At 35.5% G+C, this 17993-nt stretch overlaps 1 protein-coding gene across 1 annotated transcript in view; it reads left to right on the top strand.

Annotated features, from left to right (window-relative positions):
* TUSC3 (tumor suppressor candidate 3) overlaps positions 1–17993 on the top strand; it is a 109318-nt gene that overhangs the window by 75075 nt on the left and 16250 nt on the right. The window contains exon 7 of the mRNA XM_071432306.1: positions 11236–11299. Within this exon, the coding sequence (XP_071288407.1) occupies positions 11236–11299 (64 nt within the window). The remainder of the gene's footprint in view (positions 1–11235; positions 11300–17993) is intronic.

The following is a 17993-nucleotide window of genomic DNA, read 5'->3' as shown; positions in this document are numbered from 1 at the left end:
TCTAGTCCAAGTATCAAAGTTGCACAGGAACAAACCCTTAAAATATCATGAGATTTTTTTATTTCACATCAAATAATTCCTTGTTTTCTTTGTCCCAAATACATGGACATACACTGTTCAATTGTTTTTTTTCTCCTCTTCTAGGTATTAATATATTAATGTTGCTTCTTTAGTAAAGCTAGCATTTAAAAAACTTCAATATAAGCTTGAATGTAATGATAAATCAGAATGTGTATAAAACTTGTGTTGCTTTTTGCAATCCTGAAACTTTTCAGTGCTTGACTCTTTGGGTGTTTTTCTTGGCGACAGCAGATGGAAGAAACTTGAAATACAGCTTGTCTTGCTGACAGCAGTATTTGATTTGTATTCATTTTAGGCTGGAGTACTTGCTAAGGATAATACAGCAAATAGGTCTGAGGTTTTGTGTCATAACATAAATTTTTTAGTTAGTGGTGTTTATGTTATATCCATATGTTATGATATCATAAACAAAACTTTATGAAAGACATCATCACAAATGTGATAGTTGCTGAAGTACAAGATTCCTAATGGCATGCACTTCGTTTGAAAAAAAATGTTCTCAGTCTTTATTCTAATAATTAGGAATCATCTCCTAGTGCATTAAGCAATGCCTTTAAATAAGGGACTTTTATACCTGCCTTCATAAAGCATAGATTCAAAGAGTTTGTTACTGTGAAATAAATTCCTATTTGTCAGGTGTGCCTGCTCTCAAACTTTATATTCTAAACATGGAGTGATTCTTGTATTCTCAATTTGTTCTACTAAAGGCTTCATTTTACTCAGTTGCTATGTCATGTCAGCAGTACTTCTTCCAATTTGCTAACTAGACCTAATATACCATATAAAAAATTGCTCTGGGCAACACTGAACACTTTTTTTATAATAACTCAGCTGCACAATTCTGATTAGTATAGGCTTATTCTAGGATACTAATAGAAATTTTAAAATCAGCTGCAGCAAAACTTATTAGGAATTTGGTTTTGACCCTTTTTTTAGGTATTCAGTTCTATTTTGATTTTTCTTACAATCATGCTAAGCCTGTATTTTTCCTTAGTTCTTTTCTCCAAGTGACTGCTTCTTTGTGATCTTAAGTGTTAATTAGCAAAACCAAAGAGCAAATGAGAGAGATTGTACTGGAATGAAGATAACAAGCTGTTAACATCCAATTATTGAGAGATGCCTCTACAAGAATTAGGGTGCAAAAGATATCATATGCCAAAGTCAATAGTAGGGATTTTGTTTACCAGTAAAATGGGAGGTAGAGAGATTAGAAAGAAATTGAAAAGAGAGCAGAGCAAGTGAGAGACGCCAGGAATTGGAGTTAACTCCTTTAAGGCAATCCAAAAGGGGAAGATTGACAAGGAGTTCTACCTAGTTAGGAATTCTGTAATTCGATACATTACTGGTAATAGTGTACCTTCAACAAGACTGCTTGTGCTTATGAAGTTTTCATACAAAATGTTCCTGTATAAAATGTTTTCGTGGAAACACATCTTTACATTTACTCTATTCTTCAGGACATGGAGTACAGCTCCGTGTAATTTAATCCTGACACAAAACAGAAATTGTGGCTTTATTATTGGTGGGGTCATAAAGGAAATTATTATCCTTTTTAAGTTTAGCTGTATTATCCCAGTTTGCTATTTCTTTCTTTTGAATTTCCCCCTTCTGGTCTAGGAAGGTGTACTCAACCATTTTGTATGTAACATTTTCTTTTGTTTTGTCAAGATTATTTAGTTCACTTGTTAATATCTCTGGAAAATTTAATCAAACCATGATAAATCTAAAACTTTCTGAGAAAGACCTGGGAAGCCTAATACATTTTCCTTGATTCCAAATATGAATTCTTGTACCAATCCCAAGGCTAAATTTGGTTGAGACAAAATTATACATCCGTAAGATAAATGTAAAAGCTTTTCCTCACACCATTTTTTTAAGTAAAAAGACAACGCTAGCAAAAATCAAACTAATAATAGATAAAATGTGCAGTCCTGCTAATATTTTTTGTGCAGATAAAATGTGCAGTCCTGCTAATTTTTTTCCATACAAGGCACTCGTGATGAAAACACAGATCACAATCACATTAATAAACTGAAAATACAGGCAGTTATAGTGGCAACTGAAAGTTTCATCCATTCATCACAGCTCAAATTAATCTCTTAGCAGGTTCCTATAAAAAGAAAAATGACAATTGGTCTACTTTAGACCTTTTATTAAAAAAAGGAACAGTCCATCGATTATGATAAGGTTCCTGTGCTTACCATAAAAGTAACTGAAAAGTTACTTTTTAAAAGGGCCTAAATAAAAGTGCTTTTCATATCATCTTGGCTGTTTTCTGTGAGCTTTCTCATGTAAATTGCAAGAATTGGCAGTTCCCCCACTTCCAACTGGTTCCTTTGATCTTCAGTGGGGGTGTTCTGGCTTTATTCCTGGAATAGGAAAAAACCACAAGTCTCAGAGGGGTTTGTCCCGATAGATTATCCTTCAGTGTTTCAAGTTGTTTAACTGCCTGAACTTGATATCTCTCAAGGTGGAGTTATAACTTTTATTTCATTAAATGCTTGCTGCACTGCTGGTGGTGCATCTCCCATCTTTTTCTTGTCCTGTTCCGCATCATTGGCACTAGAATTAGGAGAATGTGAAGGCACCCCAGGTACCTGTACTATGCCTGTTAGGTTTCCTCTCTTTTGTATTGAAGCTGTTAATGGCACCAAAGCAGCTATAACTTCATACATTCATTTTGTGCTGCAGGAAAAATACGGCACTATGATACACCAGCAGTTCTTGAATTACAGAGTGCAGGTGCCACACGGAACCAGTGCACTCCAGTCACTGCATTGCTGTTAGAGTTAAGATGAGAAGACTTGTACTGCTTGCCCAGGAGCCACAAACTAACCTCAGCAATTCCCAGATGACACTTCTTGCTCCATTTACTCCAGTGATTTTGACTCTTTGCCGTCTGTCTCGTACACCCAGCTTCTCAGCACCCCACTGCATTAATGCTGTACTCCCATATCTATTAGAAATGTTATTAATTGCTGACAAGACCCAGCTGGAATCCAAATGTATGGCTTGCATTGATAGGATTCCGTTTGCTGGATTTCAGTATCACCTGATTTATAGCCAAACTTTGATATCTCTGTAGCTGTATACAGCACTATTTTAGTAACATTTTACTGACCCTGACAATCATCTGTGGTTTCAGTTGTAGTTAAGGGTTGTAATGTTACTTCTTATCATCAGATGTCAATGTAAATGTTTTGGTCTTTATCAGAACAACAGACTCATTCACAGTATCCCAACTTCTCCATTGTTGTTGATTGGATTGTAGCTTTGAAGCAATTTGGCATTGACACCTGCTCTTGCTTTTGCTACAAAGTAAACTTCTTTTTGTTTCTGTTTTTCACAGCCCTTTGATTTCAGCGTATTTTGCAACTAGTGTCATAGTAGTCTGTCCATCTTCATTTCTGCTTGCAGCACTTCAGTGTTTAAGTGAAAATACCTTCTATGCCTCACAGCTTGAAATCCAATTGAAATAACACTTCAAAATTTCAAAAGAGAAAATATTGCAGTTCCTGACTAGGAAATTAAAAACATCTTTTGAGTCATAAATACTGTGAAAAGGTCTATGGGGTTATGCTGAAGGCTTTATCCAAAATGGCTGTAATTTCTTTGTGAAAAGAAAATATTACTGCAGACCCAGGAGAGCAGAAACTTTAAGATACAAATTTTTTTCTCACTAGTCTTAGATTCTAAACCATAATTTAGATAACACCAATGACATGAGCTTAGCTGAATGGCTCTTTCAGCTCTTCCATCTGTATATTTGTAAGGAAACCTTCTGTTCTACGTTACTGTAGCTCTCTTTCCTGTTTTGCCATGACCATTCTTTGTCAGAACATCAGTTTTGTGAAGATCATCACACTTCCACGCTGTGGAATAGATTGATATATGGCAGAATCTAGGTGCATACTTTGCCTTTAATTTTTTTTTCTTTTGAGACTAATGAGATTTATCCCAGATTGTGCTCAGCATCAGAGGGCAAAAAGAAATATTTGTGAAGTCAGAAAATAGTTGTTATTACAAATACATTTGTATTTTTAGAGCAAGGACCAAGGAGGTCATTCTTCCCCTGTACTTGGCACTGGTGATGCCACACCTTGAGTGCTGTGTCCAGTTCTGGCCGCTCAGTTTGGGAAGGATGTTGAGACACTAGAGCACGTCCAGAGGAGGCAACGAGGCTGGTGAGAGGCTTGGAACAAAAACCCTGTGAGGAACGATGAGGGAGCTGGGGTTGTGCAGTCTGGAGAAAAGGAGACTCAGAGGTGACCTTACCACTCTCCTGAAAAGTGGAGATAATCTCCTTATTGCTTTCTGAAAGGTGGTTGTAGTCAGGTGGTGGTTGGTTTCTTTCTCCAGGCAGCACTGACAGAACCAGAGGACACAGTCTCAGCTGCACCAAGAGAAATATAATTTGGATCTTAGGAAAAATTTTTTTATGGAAAGAGTGATAAAGTATTGGAATTGTCTGTCCAGGGAGGTGGTGATGTCACCATCCCTGGATGTGGCACTCGGTGCCGTGGTTTAGTGGAGCTGTTGGGGCATGGGTTGGACTTAATGATCTTGAAGGTGTCTTCCAACCTTGTGATTCTGTGAAATGCTTGCTATAAATTATCAAATCAGGAGCCAAATTTATAAGAAAATTTAGCAATGATTTATTAGATTTTCAGCAAAACAGAATTTTGATCAGAATAAAATCCACCACAGCCAAGGCAGCATCAACCCTGGGACCGGCGCTGGGTGAACCTGGATCTGACCACCAAAAATGTCAGAGTCTCCCCCTCGGTTCACATCGGCTGCTTTGCGCAGCATGCTCTTATACAGTTTATTCTGCCTGAGGCAGAAATGACCGAATGTTCCTAATGTTCCTTTGTGTCCCTTCACATGCAGAACTGGGGCCATACATGTGCAGGGGTAGACAAAAGTCCAGTTCCAGGTGTCTAGATGTTGTCAGAGCACTCCGGAGAAGTCGGCATTCATATGTAACACAGTGGCGCCCACTACTCAGTGTAGTAGATGCAATCTTCATAGTGCGAGGTGGGAGATCACTCTTGCATTGGGGAAGTCAGTGATCACCTCTCAGGAAGGTTCCATTCATACATTAACAAACTCAATATTATCTTAACATTGTCAGGGAACTAATGAATAAAAATAAGACTCTGGTCCCGGCTGGGGAGGTGAAAAGACATAGCTTGGATTTTACAATATTTTATATATTAATAGCATGAATTATCTCTATCATATACTACATGCTGTTCATGAAAAACATCTCAATTTCTTATGTTTCCTAATTAGAAGTATTATGGTTTGGCTTCCATGTGTTATGCAAGCAGTCCATACTCCAAAAAACTATTAACAGTTGAACTTTTATCACAGCTTTTCTTTCAGTAGAATCACTGTTTTGGTTGTTCAGCTGTAATGAAATGTGCAGGAGCACATTTTGTAACATGGGAATCACTTTTCTCTGAGAATTTTTTTACCATTTTTTAAAGTTGATCAAAAAGTAGTCAAGTTGTTGAGCAAGGCATCACAATTGCAAAATTTTTTTTTTTCCTTAGGCAAGTAGGCTAATCTGTGTCACTCAAACTTCCCCAGCCTACCAACATGCTGTTTCAGAGATCCTGGAAATCTTCATCCCTGTTGAAGTCTCTGACCTGGGTACTCTGTGTCATATTTCACATTTAGAGGGAAGATATTGGTTGCATTTGTTCCACCCATTTTGTAACATGGGAATTAAGGCTTTAAGGGTAGCAATGTTTTTATTCCTAATGAGAGGTTTAAATTCTGGGTTTTTTTTCTGAAATCCACAAAGTAGGATTCTTTGAAGGCTTACTGCATCTTTTGTTCTTTTATTATTTTGTGAGTAATAAATATGGAAGAAGTCCCTCAGAATTAATTCTTGTTCAGCAGGTTATATCAAAGCCTCTATATCTGAGCAGTGTTTACAGTTTCTAGATTTGTGAGATAATCTCTACTAGTGGACTCCTTTGATAGTACACCTAGAAACCCTAAATAATGCAGTATAGGTATGAAAGCTGTCTTGGAACAACCAAAGCAGCAGCATAAACCAGGGTTTTTATGCTATTTTAAATTATACCAGCTACCCTTTCAGCCTGCTAGTCTTCAAAAGTAAGGCAGCATTTCTCCACTTTTGTTCTAGGGCTGGAAATCCAGATCACATTCTGTGCTTGGTGCCAGATGGATTTCGTGGAAGGCAGCCAGCACAGGCTGTTTCAGTCTGCCAGTCCTATGAAAACTGGTTGCTGTCTCTTGTCTCAGTTTTTGGTTTGAGCAAAGGTGAACACAGGAATGAGCTCAGGTCTGGAAAGTGTAACTCATATTCATTGAATTTAAAAATGAGGTAATCAAATAGTCTGTATGAGATTGTTGTGTGTATGTGTATTACAAAGATGCTTAAAAAAACACCAACACTAAATATTTCTTTAAAAGGATTGATTTCATCCATAGCTATTAAACCCAGCCATCAAAAGTAGCTGATATGATTTATGGTCTTGTTTAGTGAGTCTGAATACTTGCACTAATTGTTGCACCAAGGACACTGAAAAAATACTAAACACATGGAGTTTTATTTGAGGTCCAGTTGATTTTCTAGATACCCTACTAATTTTTAGAGTAAGGTGCTTGAGTAAATGGAATAAAATTACTGAAAGTACATAAATACAACATCTAATAATTCTCTCTGTTCCTCACTATTTTATATGTGCTGGTGTATGCACTTCAGCTGTTTTGTTGGTCCTGGTCTTGCTTGTCTCTAACTGAGCTAGATGGCATTTCATGTAGAGACATTGCTTAGAGAAATTGCTTGCTAGGCTTATAATACATGAAATTTTCACCGGGCTGGTGAACTGTTGGCTTATATTTGAGTTTAAAATGTTTATAAAGCTAGTAACTGTTCAAAAGCAATTGTTTATTTCAGGTGAGTTAGTGTCAAATTGAAATTTATTGTTTCTGTTTATTGTTAAATAAAATGAAGATTCCTAGAAAAGGTATTGTCTCAAATAGCTGACTGCACATTTCTTACAGTCATATGTGGTCTTCATTTTGCTAGAAATGCAAATTCATTTATTTAGGATTTCTGTTAGCAGTAAGTGAGTTTAGATTTATTTTTTGTTTAATACTACGGTAATTTTTGAAGCCATTAAACATCATTTGCAGATGTCCCTTTTATATCTGGTTATCTACAATAATACCAATTGCCCTATTAAATACTTGGACATTTTCCTAACTATTGAATAATAATATGTGATTAGACTAGTCAGAGATTTCTTTTAGTAAATTAACTAGCTTCAAGCTTTCTTGTCTTTCTTTAGTTTTTGAGATGGGATTAATATATTTATTTACTGGGATTCTGTGTTGTTTAAGTTCTTTAAAATAAACTCATACCCATGGTATGTCCCCAGCTGGTAGCATTCTCACTCATGGGAATAACTTAGGCCCAAACCAGTATTACCTCGTGGTTTTTCACGTCATTCATCCCAAGAAGAGCTTTTTAGGGTTGGCTGCTACAGGAGAAATAGGTCACTGAACATGTGCTATCCCCAGCAGATAATAGTATCTTCTGTGATGGAAAGAAAGCAGGGAATTAGATTAGGCTTCTATTCTGAGATTTTCACAGACCTGACTAGGCCAATAACTTCAGAGGAAGTCCCCTGTTGGGTTCGTAAGATAAAACTGATTTGCCTGTATGAACTGAACAAATACTACTACATTGGAATTAAAGAAGCATATTGGGAGTGCATGCTTCAAGTGAAGCTATGTGAAACTGTGCTGGTTTTAGAAAGCATAATATTTAAATAAGTAGCTGCTGTAACAGAGTCAGAAAGCTTCAGCTTTTGAGCTGTATAAGATTTTTTTTCTTAATCTTGCTGAGTAGTTTAAGCTGCTTTTGAAGTGTTACATAGTTTGCTTAGAAGAAAACCTGTCTGGAGAAATGCAGGTATGGTAATGAAATCATACTGTAAAACATTTATTTATGTACCTTGATGTTTGGTTTCAAAGTGTTTGCTTTACTGGATGAATCATTTGTCTTCATAAAATGTTTAAGCTTTTTCTGCACTCAAAATGAAAAAGTCTTGAAATGATATTGTGGGACAATGTTTTAGAACTTCTGCTTTTTAAGCATTTAAATACTGCTGAAAGTCCTGCTGTTCCTGGACTTGGAAATTATGTAAAATCTGAATTGATAGAGAATGTTGCATAGTTCTTGTTCTCTCTAAATTAAGAGAAAATAACATCTGCTTATATCTAATGCATGTTCTTGGCAAAATTGGTGGTCTTTAATTAAAATATGCCATTCCAAAGGCTCAATCATAATTAAGTAATCCATGGCTTTCTGTAATGTTCCTTTCTCTGATGAATTTCACCCTGAATGTTAATGTAGTGAAAGAAGACAGATTAATAGTGCTTATCCTAATGGTGTGGAATTCATAACTCTCTCTTTGGGGCAGTTAACTACTCTGTTGCTTCATTGCTTTCTACATATGTTAGCTTGAACTTGGCCTGTTGTCTCCTTCAGGGCACAGTCTCCACCTAGGGATTTCTTCAACATACAATCCAAATTCAGTTCATCATTTTCAAGAGTAGTTATTAGCAAAATTGTCTGCTTTTGATCAGTTTTCAGTACAGTTTTTAATTAGGTATGTGTCATATCTCATAAACTCAGGATGAGTTATTTCTCAGTTATCCCAAGTTGTACTTTGTTAAGTAGCCTTGTATTTTAGGCTGTTACTAAACCCAGCTCAGTTTAATCAGCTCCCTTCACCCTAGTATCCTTCCTGTGCATACTAATGGAAAATAAACATCATGATGTTTGTTTTAAGAAAGCACCTGAAATCATGTTTAATTTTGGGTAGTCCAAAATTCTTCTTGCCTTAAGAGTTAGCACATGACTTGCAGAGGCCTTACTTTTCCTTGCTTTGTTTCTGGTTTATTTACACTGCTTTAACAGAAAGGAAAAAAAGAGCACAGATTATACTTAAGTATATTACTGAACCATGACAACTATGACTCTTGAAGGGAAGTCACAAACATATGCTGCATTTAGGGAAATTTAAAAAGGATATTGCATTGCTGTTATCCTTGAGTATTCTGGTGTGGGATTTTATATATATTTATGTATATATGTGTGTGTGTGTACCATCTGCAGTTCAATAACGCTAAATATTTAATGAGTTTATGAATAGTAGATAAACATTTAACACAGTTTCGTAAAAATGTGCATGCATTGAACAATTGTTTGTCACTGCCAAAGAAAATGGCCTGATTTAGGGATATGATTATTCCAGTTCCAAATTCAAATATTTCTTTTTTGAAATAAGACCTGATATGGGAGAATGTTGGAATTGGAAAAGGACTGATTGTTTAAAGTGTGGGTTACTCAGGCTCTGGTTCCCCTATAAGTCCTACCACCATGACATTTGCTGTTGTCTGTTGTGTGGCAGTGCTAATCGTGTGGCTGTCCAGTTTTCTGCTCAAGCTATGGTTGCCTCTCTTCTGACAGATTTTATCTTTGCATCTTACCTAGTCCTCCCTCTTGCTGCCTTTAAAATGAAAGAGAAAATCTGAGTTTATTAATGAATTTATTTAAAACACTTGCCTAAAGCATTTGCAGCCAGGTAGACTTCACAGAGTTTCCAAATATTAAGTGGATTCAGTGTCAAAAAGCAGAAAACATAGCAAAACCAGAAATTGTACTTCTCAGTGTTTTAATGGTTTGTAGCTTGAAATAAAATTTCATGAGAATGTCATTTAGCAATCTTCTTATAGAAGGAAAGAAGTAGTACGAAAATAAAGAAACCTTACATGTGGAGAGTTCTGTTCTTTAGTTTGAGAATTGATAAAAAGGTAATCCTTCAGTAGTCCTTTAAAAATGTTTCTTTAAATACATTTCTATTTTAGGTAAGTATGAGTCACAGAGGGACATGAATTTCAAAACTTGATGAGTCAGTGGCCATTGCAGTGTACAGAACTGGTGTGTGGGGGGGTACATTTGCATAAGTATGTATCAATACACATATAATCCATTCTTCAAGTGGCCTCAAAGTATTGTCATATGCCTGTAGGGAAGGACACAAATAAAAATGCTATACAGGTCTCACCACTCGCTCTTCAAGAAAAGCTGTTTGCCATAGTTTTTTTACATTAAATACTGTTCTTCTGTCTTCTGAAAACTTCTACTCTGTTTTTTGTCTTAGAAAGTAGGTTTGAAGGTTCACTGAGGAAAAACCACATTCTGCAATTCTTTTGTGAAGTGGTTAATATCCATTCCTCATAAGAAATAGAATGAGGTACTGTCATAAATTTAGATGATTCACAATAAGTTGTCAAATGCAAATTATTTTGGTTAATCTTCATCCCTGGAATAGTCTGTCATTTTCTGTACTTACCAAGCATTGCTCCTGTTGACTCATAGCTATAGAGGAGATGTGCCATGCTACTGTTTTGAGTACTTGGGGAAAAATGTCTTGGGGAAGCAATTTGAGGACACAGATATATTGCTAGGTAACTTTTAAGAATAATCTACCTAAAAACATTTGTAATGTTCAATGGGAGCCCATTAACAATAGTTATTTGGAATAGAGGGCAGCAGACTGTGTTAGACTGAGTTTTAGTATTAACATTTATTTTACAATATTTTCATTTAAATAAGATGGTTTATGCATTAGGAACTTTGATGGACACTTTACCTTACTGGAGAACAACAAAATAGACTTTGTATGAAGAAACTTCACTCAATCTAAGAAAGACTAAGGTAGAATGATTTGTTTAAGGCAGGCTTCAGTTATCACTTTTGTAAAAACCATGCTATGGCATGCCCTTGATTTCATCATCTCTCTTCTGAAAAATTGTATCACTTGAGCAAATAAATGCATGTTCTTTATTTCACATAGCAGCACAGTGAAAAAGAGCCCAGCATAATGCTTTCCTGTTTGAAACATTACATTTACTCTGTATATGTGTTTTGTCTAAATTTTTAATATTCCTTTTTACTAAACCTATATAAATAAACTGTACTGTTAATTTCTAGCTGTTGCTACCTGCATTTTGCTGCAAAACAGGTTTTATTCTCACATATCTGGTTGTGCCATGTTGAATGGATTTCTTAAAGGAATGTTTTTCATTTTTATTTTACAGAGTTACATACATGGAAGCAGTCAGGCTCAGTTCGTGGCAGAGTCGCATATTATTCTTCTGCTGAGTATCCTTCAAACTGGTGATAAATATTATAAAACCAACATGAGGCACAGTGTGCTGTTAAATACAATTGCTCTGGCAGTGAATATCATTGAGCAGTTAGGCAGGTATTGTATTTTGGCTTACTTATCATATGTTTAAATAAATATTCATTGTTGTTTCTATTTACTGCCAAGTAACACTGGCATTGCTTTTCACCTATGTGCACCTTGTTATCTCCTTTGTTAGTCTTGTGCCTGGTTACTATTCTTAATTTTTTTTTCTTTTCAGTGTTACCTTTCCAGTGGCAAAAACTAATTTTCCTTATTTTTTAATCTTTCTTCTAATAATTAAAAATTCAATGAATTTTTTTTTTCTTACAAGAAAGGCATACAGAATTTTACCAAGTGCGCATGAAGATGATTTGTCCTCCAATAGTCCTTGGATTTTTTTCCCCTACCTAATATAAACAGTTTACTACTGCTTCTTGAAATGAATAACTCAAATCACTTTTGCTCTGACATTACCTCCTCAGAGAAAGACTTTGAGACCTACTTTGGCTCTTTCAGTCTTAATGACTCAGAGAAAGTTAAGTTGGGGTTTTCGGGGTTGGGTATTTTTTTTTTTTTAAGTTTTATTAAACTGTAAGAAAAACTTCTGTCTGGGGTTTTAAAATCCTGATTCTTACCATCTTTCTTCACTGAATGAGAACTCTAATCACCATTAACCATTTTTAAAGTTCTGTAGTTCCATCACAAATATTTTTCTCTAAGGGGACAAGCAAAAGAAAATAGTATTTCCCAATCTGCAGTAATAGATAGATCCCAGATTTGTGATCGTGGCTAGTGGCTACTCTTTTGTTCTCTCTCTGAAGTTATGTTGCCTTGGAACCTGCCCTTCCTTTAACTTCCCTGTCTACCTTCATCTTTGGCATTTCCTATCCAAAGACAACACCCTCATTACACCTTCATTACATTCACTTGTCTGGCATCCATTTTGCTACCTTTGAAACTTTATATGCTTCATAAATAGCCATTATTAATTTAGTTTCAAAGTTATGATCATATTTTGCAGAGCAAATATAATATTTGCAATTGGACTGGAATGCTGTTTCCGGTTCTGGATCTCCCAGTACAGGAATGTTGCAGACTTAAATTGAGCTAGATCAGCAAAGAGCCACAAAGATGATTAGGGGATTATCCTGTGAGAAAAGGCTGAGGGAGCTGGAACTGTTTAAACTTAAAGCAGATTCCTAGGGAGATCTCATCTGTGTGCATTGGTACCTCATTGGAGGACATGAAGAGGAAGGAGACAGGCTTTCTCAGTAGTGCCCTTTGAGAGAGCAAGAGGCAGTGGACTAAAACTGAAAACCAGGAAAATCAGCCTGAAGACAAGAAGATGCTTCTTACTGTAAGGGTGTGCAAGTATGGAACAGGTTACTCAGAGGGGCTACAGAGTTTCCATCTGTGTTGAGTTTCCACCTGAAAACTGCCAAGTCAAAACTCAGTGATTGTTACTTTTAATGCTACATTTTTTTAAAAGTACACAGAGACAGCTATTGCATTTCATGTGAAAATTTTTTCGTTTATTAGATAGAGTATGCATCTTACTGGGTAGCATTTTTATGCTTTCCTTTGTAGAGCTATAATTTATGATTTCACAGTTTTCTGCTTTTCGTGTACTGCCACAATTTAAACAAATCTGTTAGCTAAAACAAACCCATTGACTGCTTGAGAAAAGTAGGCCCCCAAACCAGAGAATATTAATAATAAAAATTGTGTTGATGACATACATTCTCTGACTCAGGCATGAAAGTGATATTTTTTGTTGGCAGATACTGTCTTTAAACCAGGAAGTCAGCTGGCTACATTAATGCTGCTGTCTGAAAGAATCCTTTCAGTGATGTTGTTCATTGCCACTTGCAGAAAGAATTCTCTAAGGTTTCATTTCATGGCTCAATATTGTTGAGATGAGTTTTTGGTCACACAGAAATTTCACAATGAAATCTTTCACACAAAATCTTGACAGAATTTAACAGTTGCTCATGAAAATTAAATTCCTTTATTTTTTCAGTGTTGTTAGTAATTATCGGCTGCTCAATTGCTCCTTCATTATTTTTTTAAAATGTTGTTAGAAAATGTGGGAAATAGAAAAAAAATATGCAAGATTAATTGTATCCTCTGAAAGATGCATTGAATTTTAAACCAGGACATTACTATTCTGGTAATGTACATGTTTCATTTGGTTGCTTCTTTTTACTTTTTAGTAGTAAGCTTGTCACTTCTTGCTAGATGTTGAAATGCAATGTTTTATTTCTCTATAAAGTGAATTTTTAATACCTCAGATGAAAAAATATGAGTTTCCTTTGCATTTCTGTATTTTGTTTTAGATAGTGATCCTACCCCGTCTGCTTGTTGATTTCTATATAAAGATCTGGTTTTCCATGCTTTAGCTTCATAACTGGGACTTGGGTAAGAAGGACTCGTGAAGATTTCAGATACAGTTTAAGTCATTTTATAAGGCAAAATTAAATTCAGTAAAATCTATACAAATTTACTGATTACATACCAGGTATATGTACACATACAGTGTACTCACCAAGGACTGGTACTAGGGGTGAATTTCATTGGCACTAGGGGTGGGCTGACCCTGGCTGGACAGGGGCCTGCCAAAGCCACTCAGTCACTCTTCAGCTGGTCAGGGGAGAGAAAATGTAGCAAAAGGCTCATGGGTCAAGATAAGGACAGAGAGAGACTCAGGGAAATTAATTGAAGTTACTACCAGTCAAATCAGAGAAGGGTAATGAGAAATAAAAAACAGATCTTAAAATTACTTTCCCTTCACCCCTCCCTTCCTCCTAAACTTAACTTTACTCCTGATGTATCGACTTGGTCTCCCACAGTGGTGCAAAGGGATGGAGAATGGAAGTTGTGTCCAGTTCATCACAATTGTCTCTGCCTCTCTTTCTTCCTCAGGATGAGGACTCATCACACTCTTCCCTTGCTTCCTCCTATGGGAGAAAGTTCTTCATGGACTTAATGAACTACATGTCTTCATGAACATGTAGCAGAGAGCAGTGAAAAGACATGGTTGGATATCTGAGAATCATTAAGGTTGGAAAAGACCTCTAAGATATCATGGTGCTTATATTATACACTTCTGTGACTTCCAGGCTATTCCTTCGAGCAGTCTGTGTTATGCTGACAAGATGACTCTTACTCAGTTTTGTTCTTTGGCTCCCTTTACTCTTGTATTGGAGAGTTAACTTCAGGACATAATTATGGAAATCATAAAAGTGTTGGTTGAAAGGGATCTTGGAAGACTACATACTGCAGTCTTCCTGTTAATGAAAGATTATCACTAACACTGGAGCTTGGCTTTCTTGGTGTTGTCGGGTGCAATTTTTTCAAAACTTCAGGGATGGAGATCACGTAATCTCTCTGGGCAGTTTCAGCTGTGAAGCTGTTTTTCATCCAGTCTGAACCTTCCCACCTGCAGTTCATGGTGCATTCTGGTATGAATTACAATCTTGTCTGACATAACATTTGGCTTCCCTTTGGATTTCTTTTGCCAGCCTTATAGAATTGGTGGAAGAGCTGTAGTGAAGCTTTCATTAAAAAATGAAGAGAACACTCTATGGAGTAAAAGTATGTGATCCTTTATGTTTTAGCTTTTTATTGCCTAGGAATAAAACAAAAACCAAGGTTGGCTTTTATTTATGCCACATTATGCATCATTGTTCACCATAAATCGACAGGTTAAAAAAAATTTTATAAAGAAAATATTTTTATCATTATTTCCCAAAAAAAGTAATATGAAATAAGAGGTATAAATTTAATTTGAGGTTATATCCATAAAAATATGCTGGTCTTTTCAATCTGCTTTCAATTTTCTTTGAAATTGGCCAATTTTTACATCCTCCCCAGAAACAACAAATCCTTGTTATTATATGCAATTGAGAAGGAAGTTTTATATAATATATATGCCCACATCATCTTGATAATCAGTGCTTCAAGCAACTAGGCTCAATTTACACACATAATACTTTGGAAGGGATTGTATCAATTTTGATTCATTTTCTACTTCATCATCACATAATACTTTGGAAGGGGTTGTATAAATTTTGATATATCTTCTACTTCATCAGAAAGTCTCAGTAAAGAGACATGGAATAGATTTTTTTAAAGTGAATTTTGTTTTGATAAATTATATAAAAGCAGTAACGTGTGTGGAGCTGTGAACATGCTAGTCACTGTGCAGTCTGTAATTCAATGTTTTGCTCTTGAAGAGTTTGCGTATCTGTAAGGACTACACAGTTTACACAGAGCAGTAACTTAGTTCACAGTCACAATCCTGGTAAGGCGGTGTAATTGTGTGCTCAATATCCAATGCTACCATGCAAAAAGAGCACATATCTAAACACATTTTTATTTAGCAATAAAGTTTATCATCTTCTCATGTTATCATCAGTTTGCATCCACATGTATTAGTGCAGCAATTACTTTTAAGAACATAGAGAAAAATTGTGCAAAACAAAACAATCAAACAGAATAAATGATTCAGGGTTTTTTGAGCCAGATTGACTATAAAGAATGTTATAGATTCTAGTAATCAATTAATAAATTCTTAGTTCTTTTTAATCCTTTTTTGAATTAATTATGGGATACCATTCTATAGCAATGAATTTTTAGCGTAAACTTCATGTAGTATGCAGAATTTATTCCTTTAGGATTTTTTTTGCCTAATATTTGCACAGTAAATGTATTGTGTAACTTTAGTATATAAGTCATGGGAAGCAGTCCATTCTCTCTCTTTTTTCCCCTTCCATTTGGAGCTTTATAGAGTTCACCAAAGATACTTCTCTTTTCTTATTTCCAAGTTGAAAAATTCTCTTTCCCCATGCAGAAGATGTTCCAGGCTTGTGGTGTCTATTCTTGCAGCCCTCTTCTGACAGAAATTGGGTCATAGATAAGAGGAGTCAGCAGAAATGATGGGTACTAATAAATTTTTTTTAAATGCTGAGTAGGTTGACATTCTTGGAGAGACAAGAAAGAGAAACTAAAGACAAGGGTATTGAAGTACTGTTGCTAGAGTTATTAAGAAGACATAAATGCAAAAGAGAGATAACTTTGGAATGAAGAGCTGTCATTGCCTAAGAGAAATGACATGTAGTAGACTGCCCAATCAATTTTACTGTTGTAATTAACTACAGTTGAATACAGATAGTGTATATGGCTGTTATATCCAAAAAGGCATTGAAGTGTGCAGCTGTAAATATTGCTCTGGGTGTCAAGATACAGCAAGAAAGATAAGGAGTAATAATTTTTGATAAGCTGTGTTGAAGTTAAAAGATTTCTTAAATTCTTTTATTTCTCCTTTTTGTAGACACTATTCAGTATTTCTAATGAATTTTCATCAAGTTTTTATGTCATTCCCCAGAGAAATAAAACTGTTTTGAATGTAATATGTCATAGTTTTTTCCCTTTTGTAGTACAGTGGATCCCTACTTTAAGGAGTAAATTTAAAAGTAAGTATTTTAATTATCAAAAGAGTTTCAGTTATTAAACAATTTGCTTATATACTTATATAATATATTTATATAATATAGCTCCTATACAAGAGATATATTAACCAAAACCCATTATTATAGGAATTAGCAGTTTTGATTAACCTGGTATGTTTTCTCATTATTGCTATTAAACTTAGCATTGATGCTGATTAAACACATGCACCTAAGTAAAAATGGAAATGTCTTTTCAGTTTCCTAATTTGAATTCCCAAGGCAAAGTTTAATGGGACACCTGTGTGGGTGGGTATGAGATACTGATTGAAAGGGAAAAGGACAAAGCTTTTTGGTAGCATTAAAATGACACCTATTATGAAAGAGATAATATTTCCTGTCCTACAGAGGGAATTTAAATTAAGTGTATTAAGTGCCTCTGTGGTGTGAGGAAACTTTTCCATAAGATGAATGTAAAGAGATGAGTTTCTGTATGTCAGAGTCACTGAACATAAGAATCTGAAATTTTGAGTCGTAAGTTAGTTGAATAATATTCACTTAGCCCTCAGTAGTAAGATTCTGTCACTTGGGCATCAATATGCACAACTAGTTGTGTGTTCCTCAGAGATTATATGGTAAAGTGAATGAGGATGGTAACTAAAGCAGTTAGACAAGATTGTTGTATTCTTGATCTTAAGGATAAGAAAGAAAGAAGACCACGGTGGATAAAGTTAGGACTAAAACCAAAACATTATAGCATATTTAAGCATGCTTCCTAATTAACTTAGGAAATCAACATCCAAAGCAGCAGAACATCCTGTACATTTTCTGTTATTTACTTGCATTAGTTGCCTGTACTGCCTGTTAACCTTGTAACTTATTCTGATTCTTCTGGAAGCTGTCTGATTCCTCCTAAATGTAGTGGAGCATAAGGAGATGATAGCTAGAAAAATCAAGACAGTTTTATGTTAACAAAGTCTCCTACTGCTCGCACCGCAACACTTGGCCTTAAAGCAATTCATAATATGACCCTTTAGAAAAGACATTAAGGTTCCTTAAATGTGAGAGAGATATGCAGAGACCTTAAATTTACAGTTGGGCATTTGTTAACAAAACATGAAACATAAATCATAATCTTTCATAAGCTAATGGCAGTACTCTGGAATTGGTGAACTACCTTCACATATGGTGTGTGTCCTCTGCATGAATTTACCAACTC

Source organism: Agelaius tricolor, unplaced genomic scaffold (assembly GCF_023055355.1).
Source record: "Agelaius tricolor isolate 1412-34295 unplaced genomic scaffold, bAgeTri1.0.p SCAF_8, whole genome shotgun sequence".
Taxonomy (NCBI): Eukaryota; Metazoa; Chordata; class Aves; order Passeriformes; family Icteridae; genus Agelaius; species Agelaius tricolor.
This window is presented reverse-complemented; position numbering and strand designations above follow the sequence as displayed.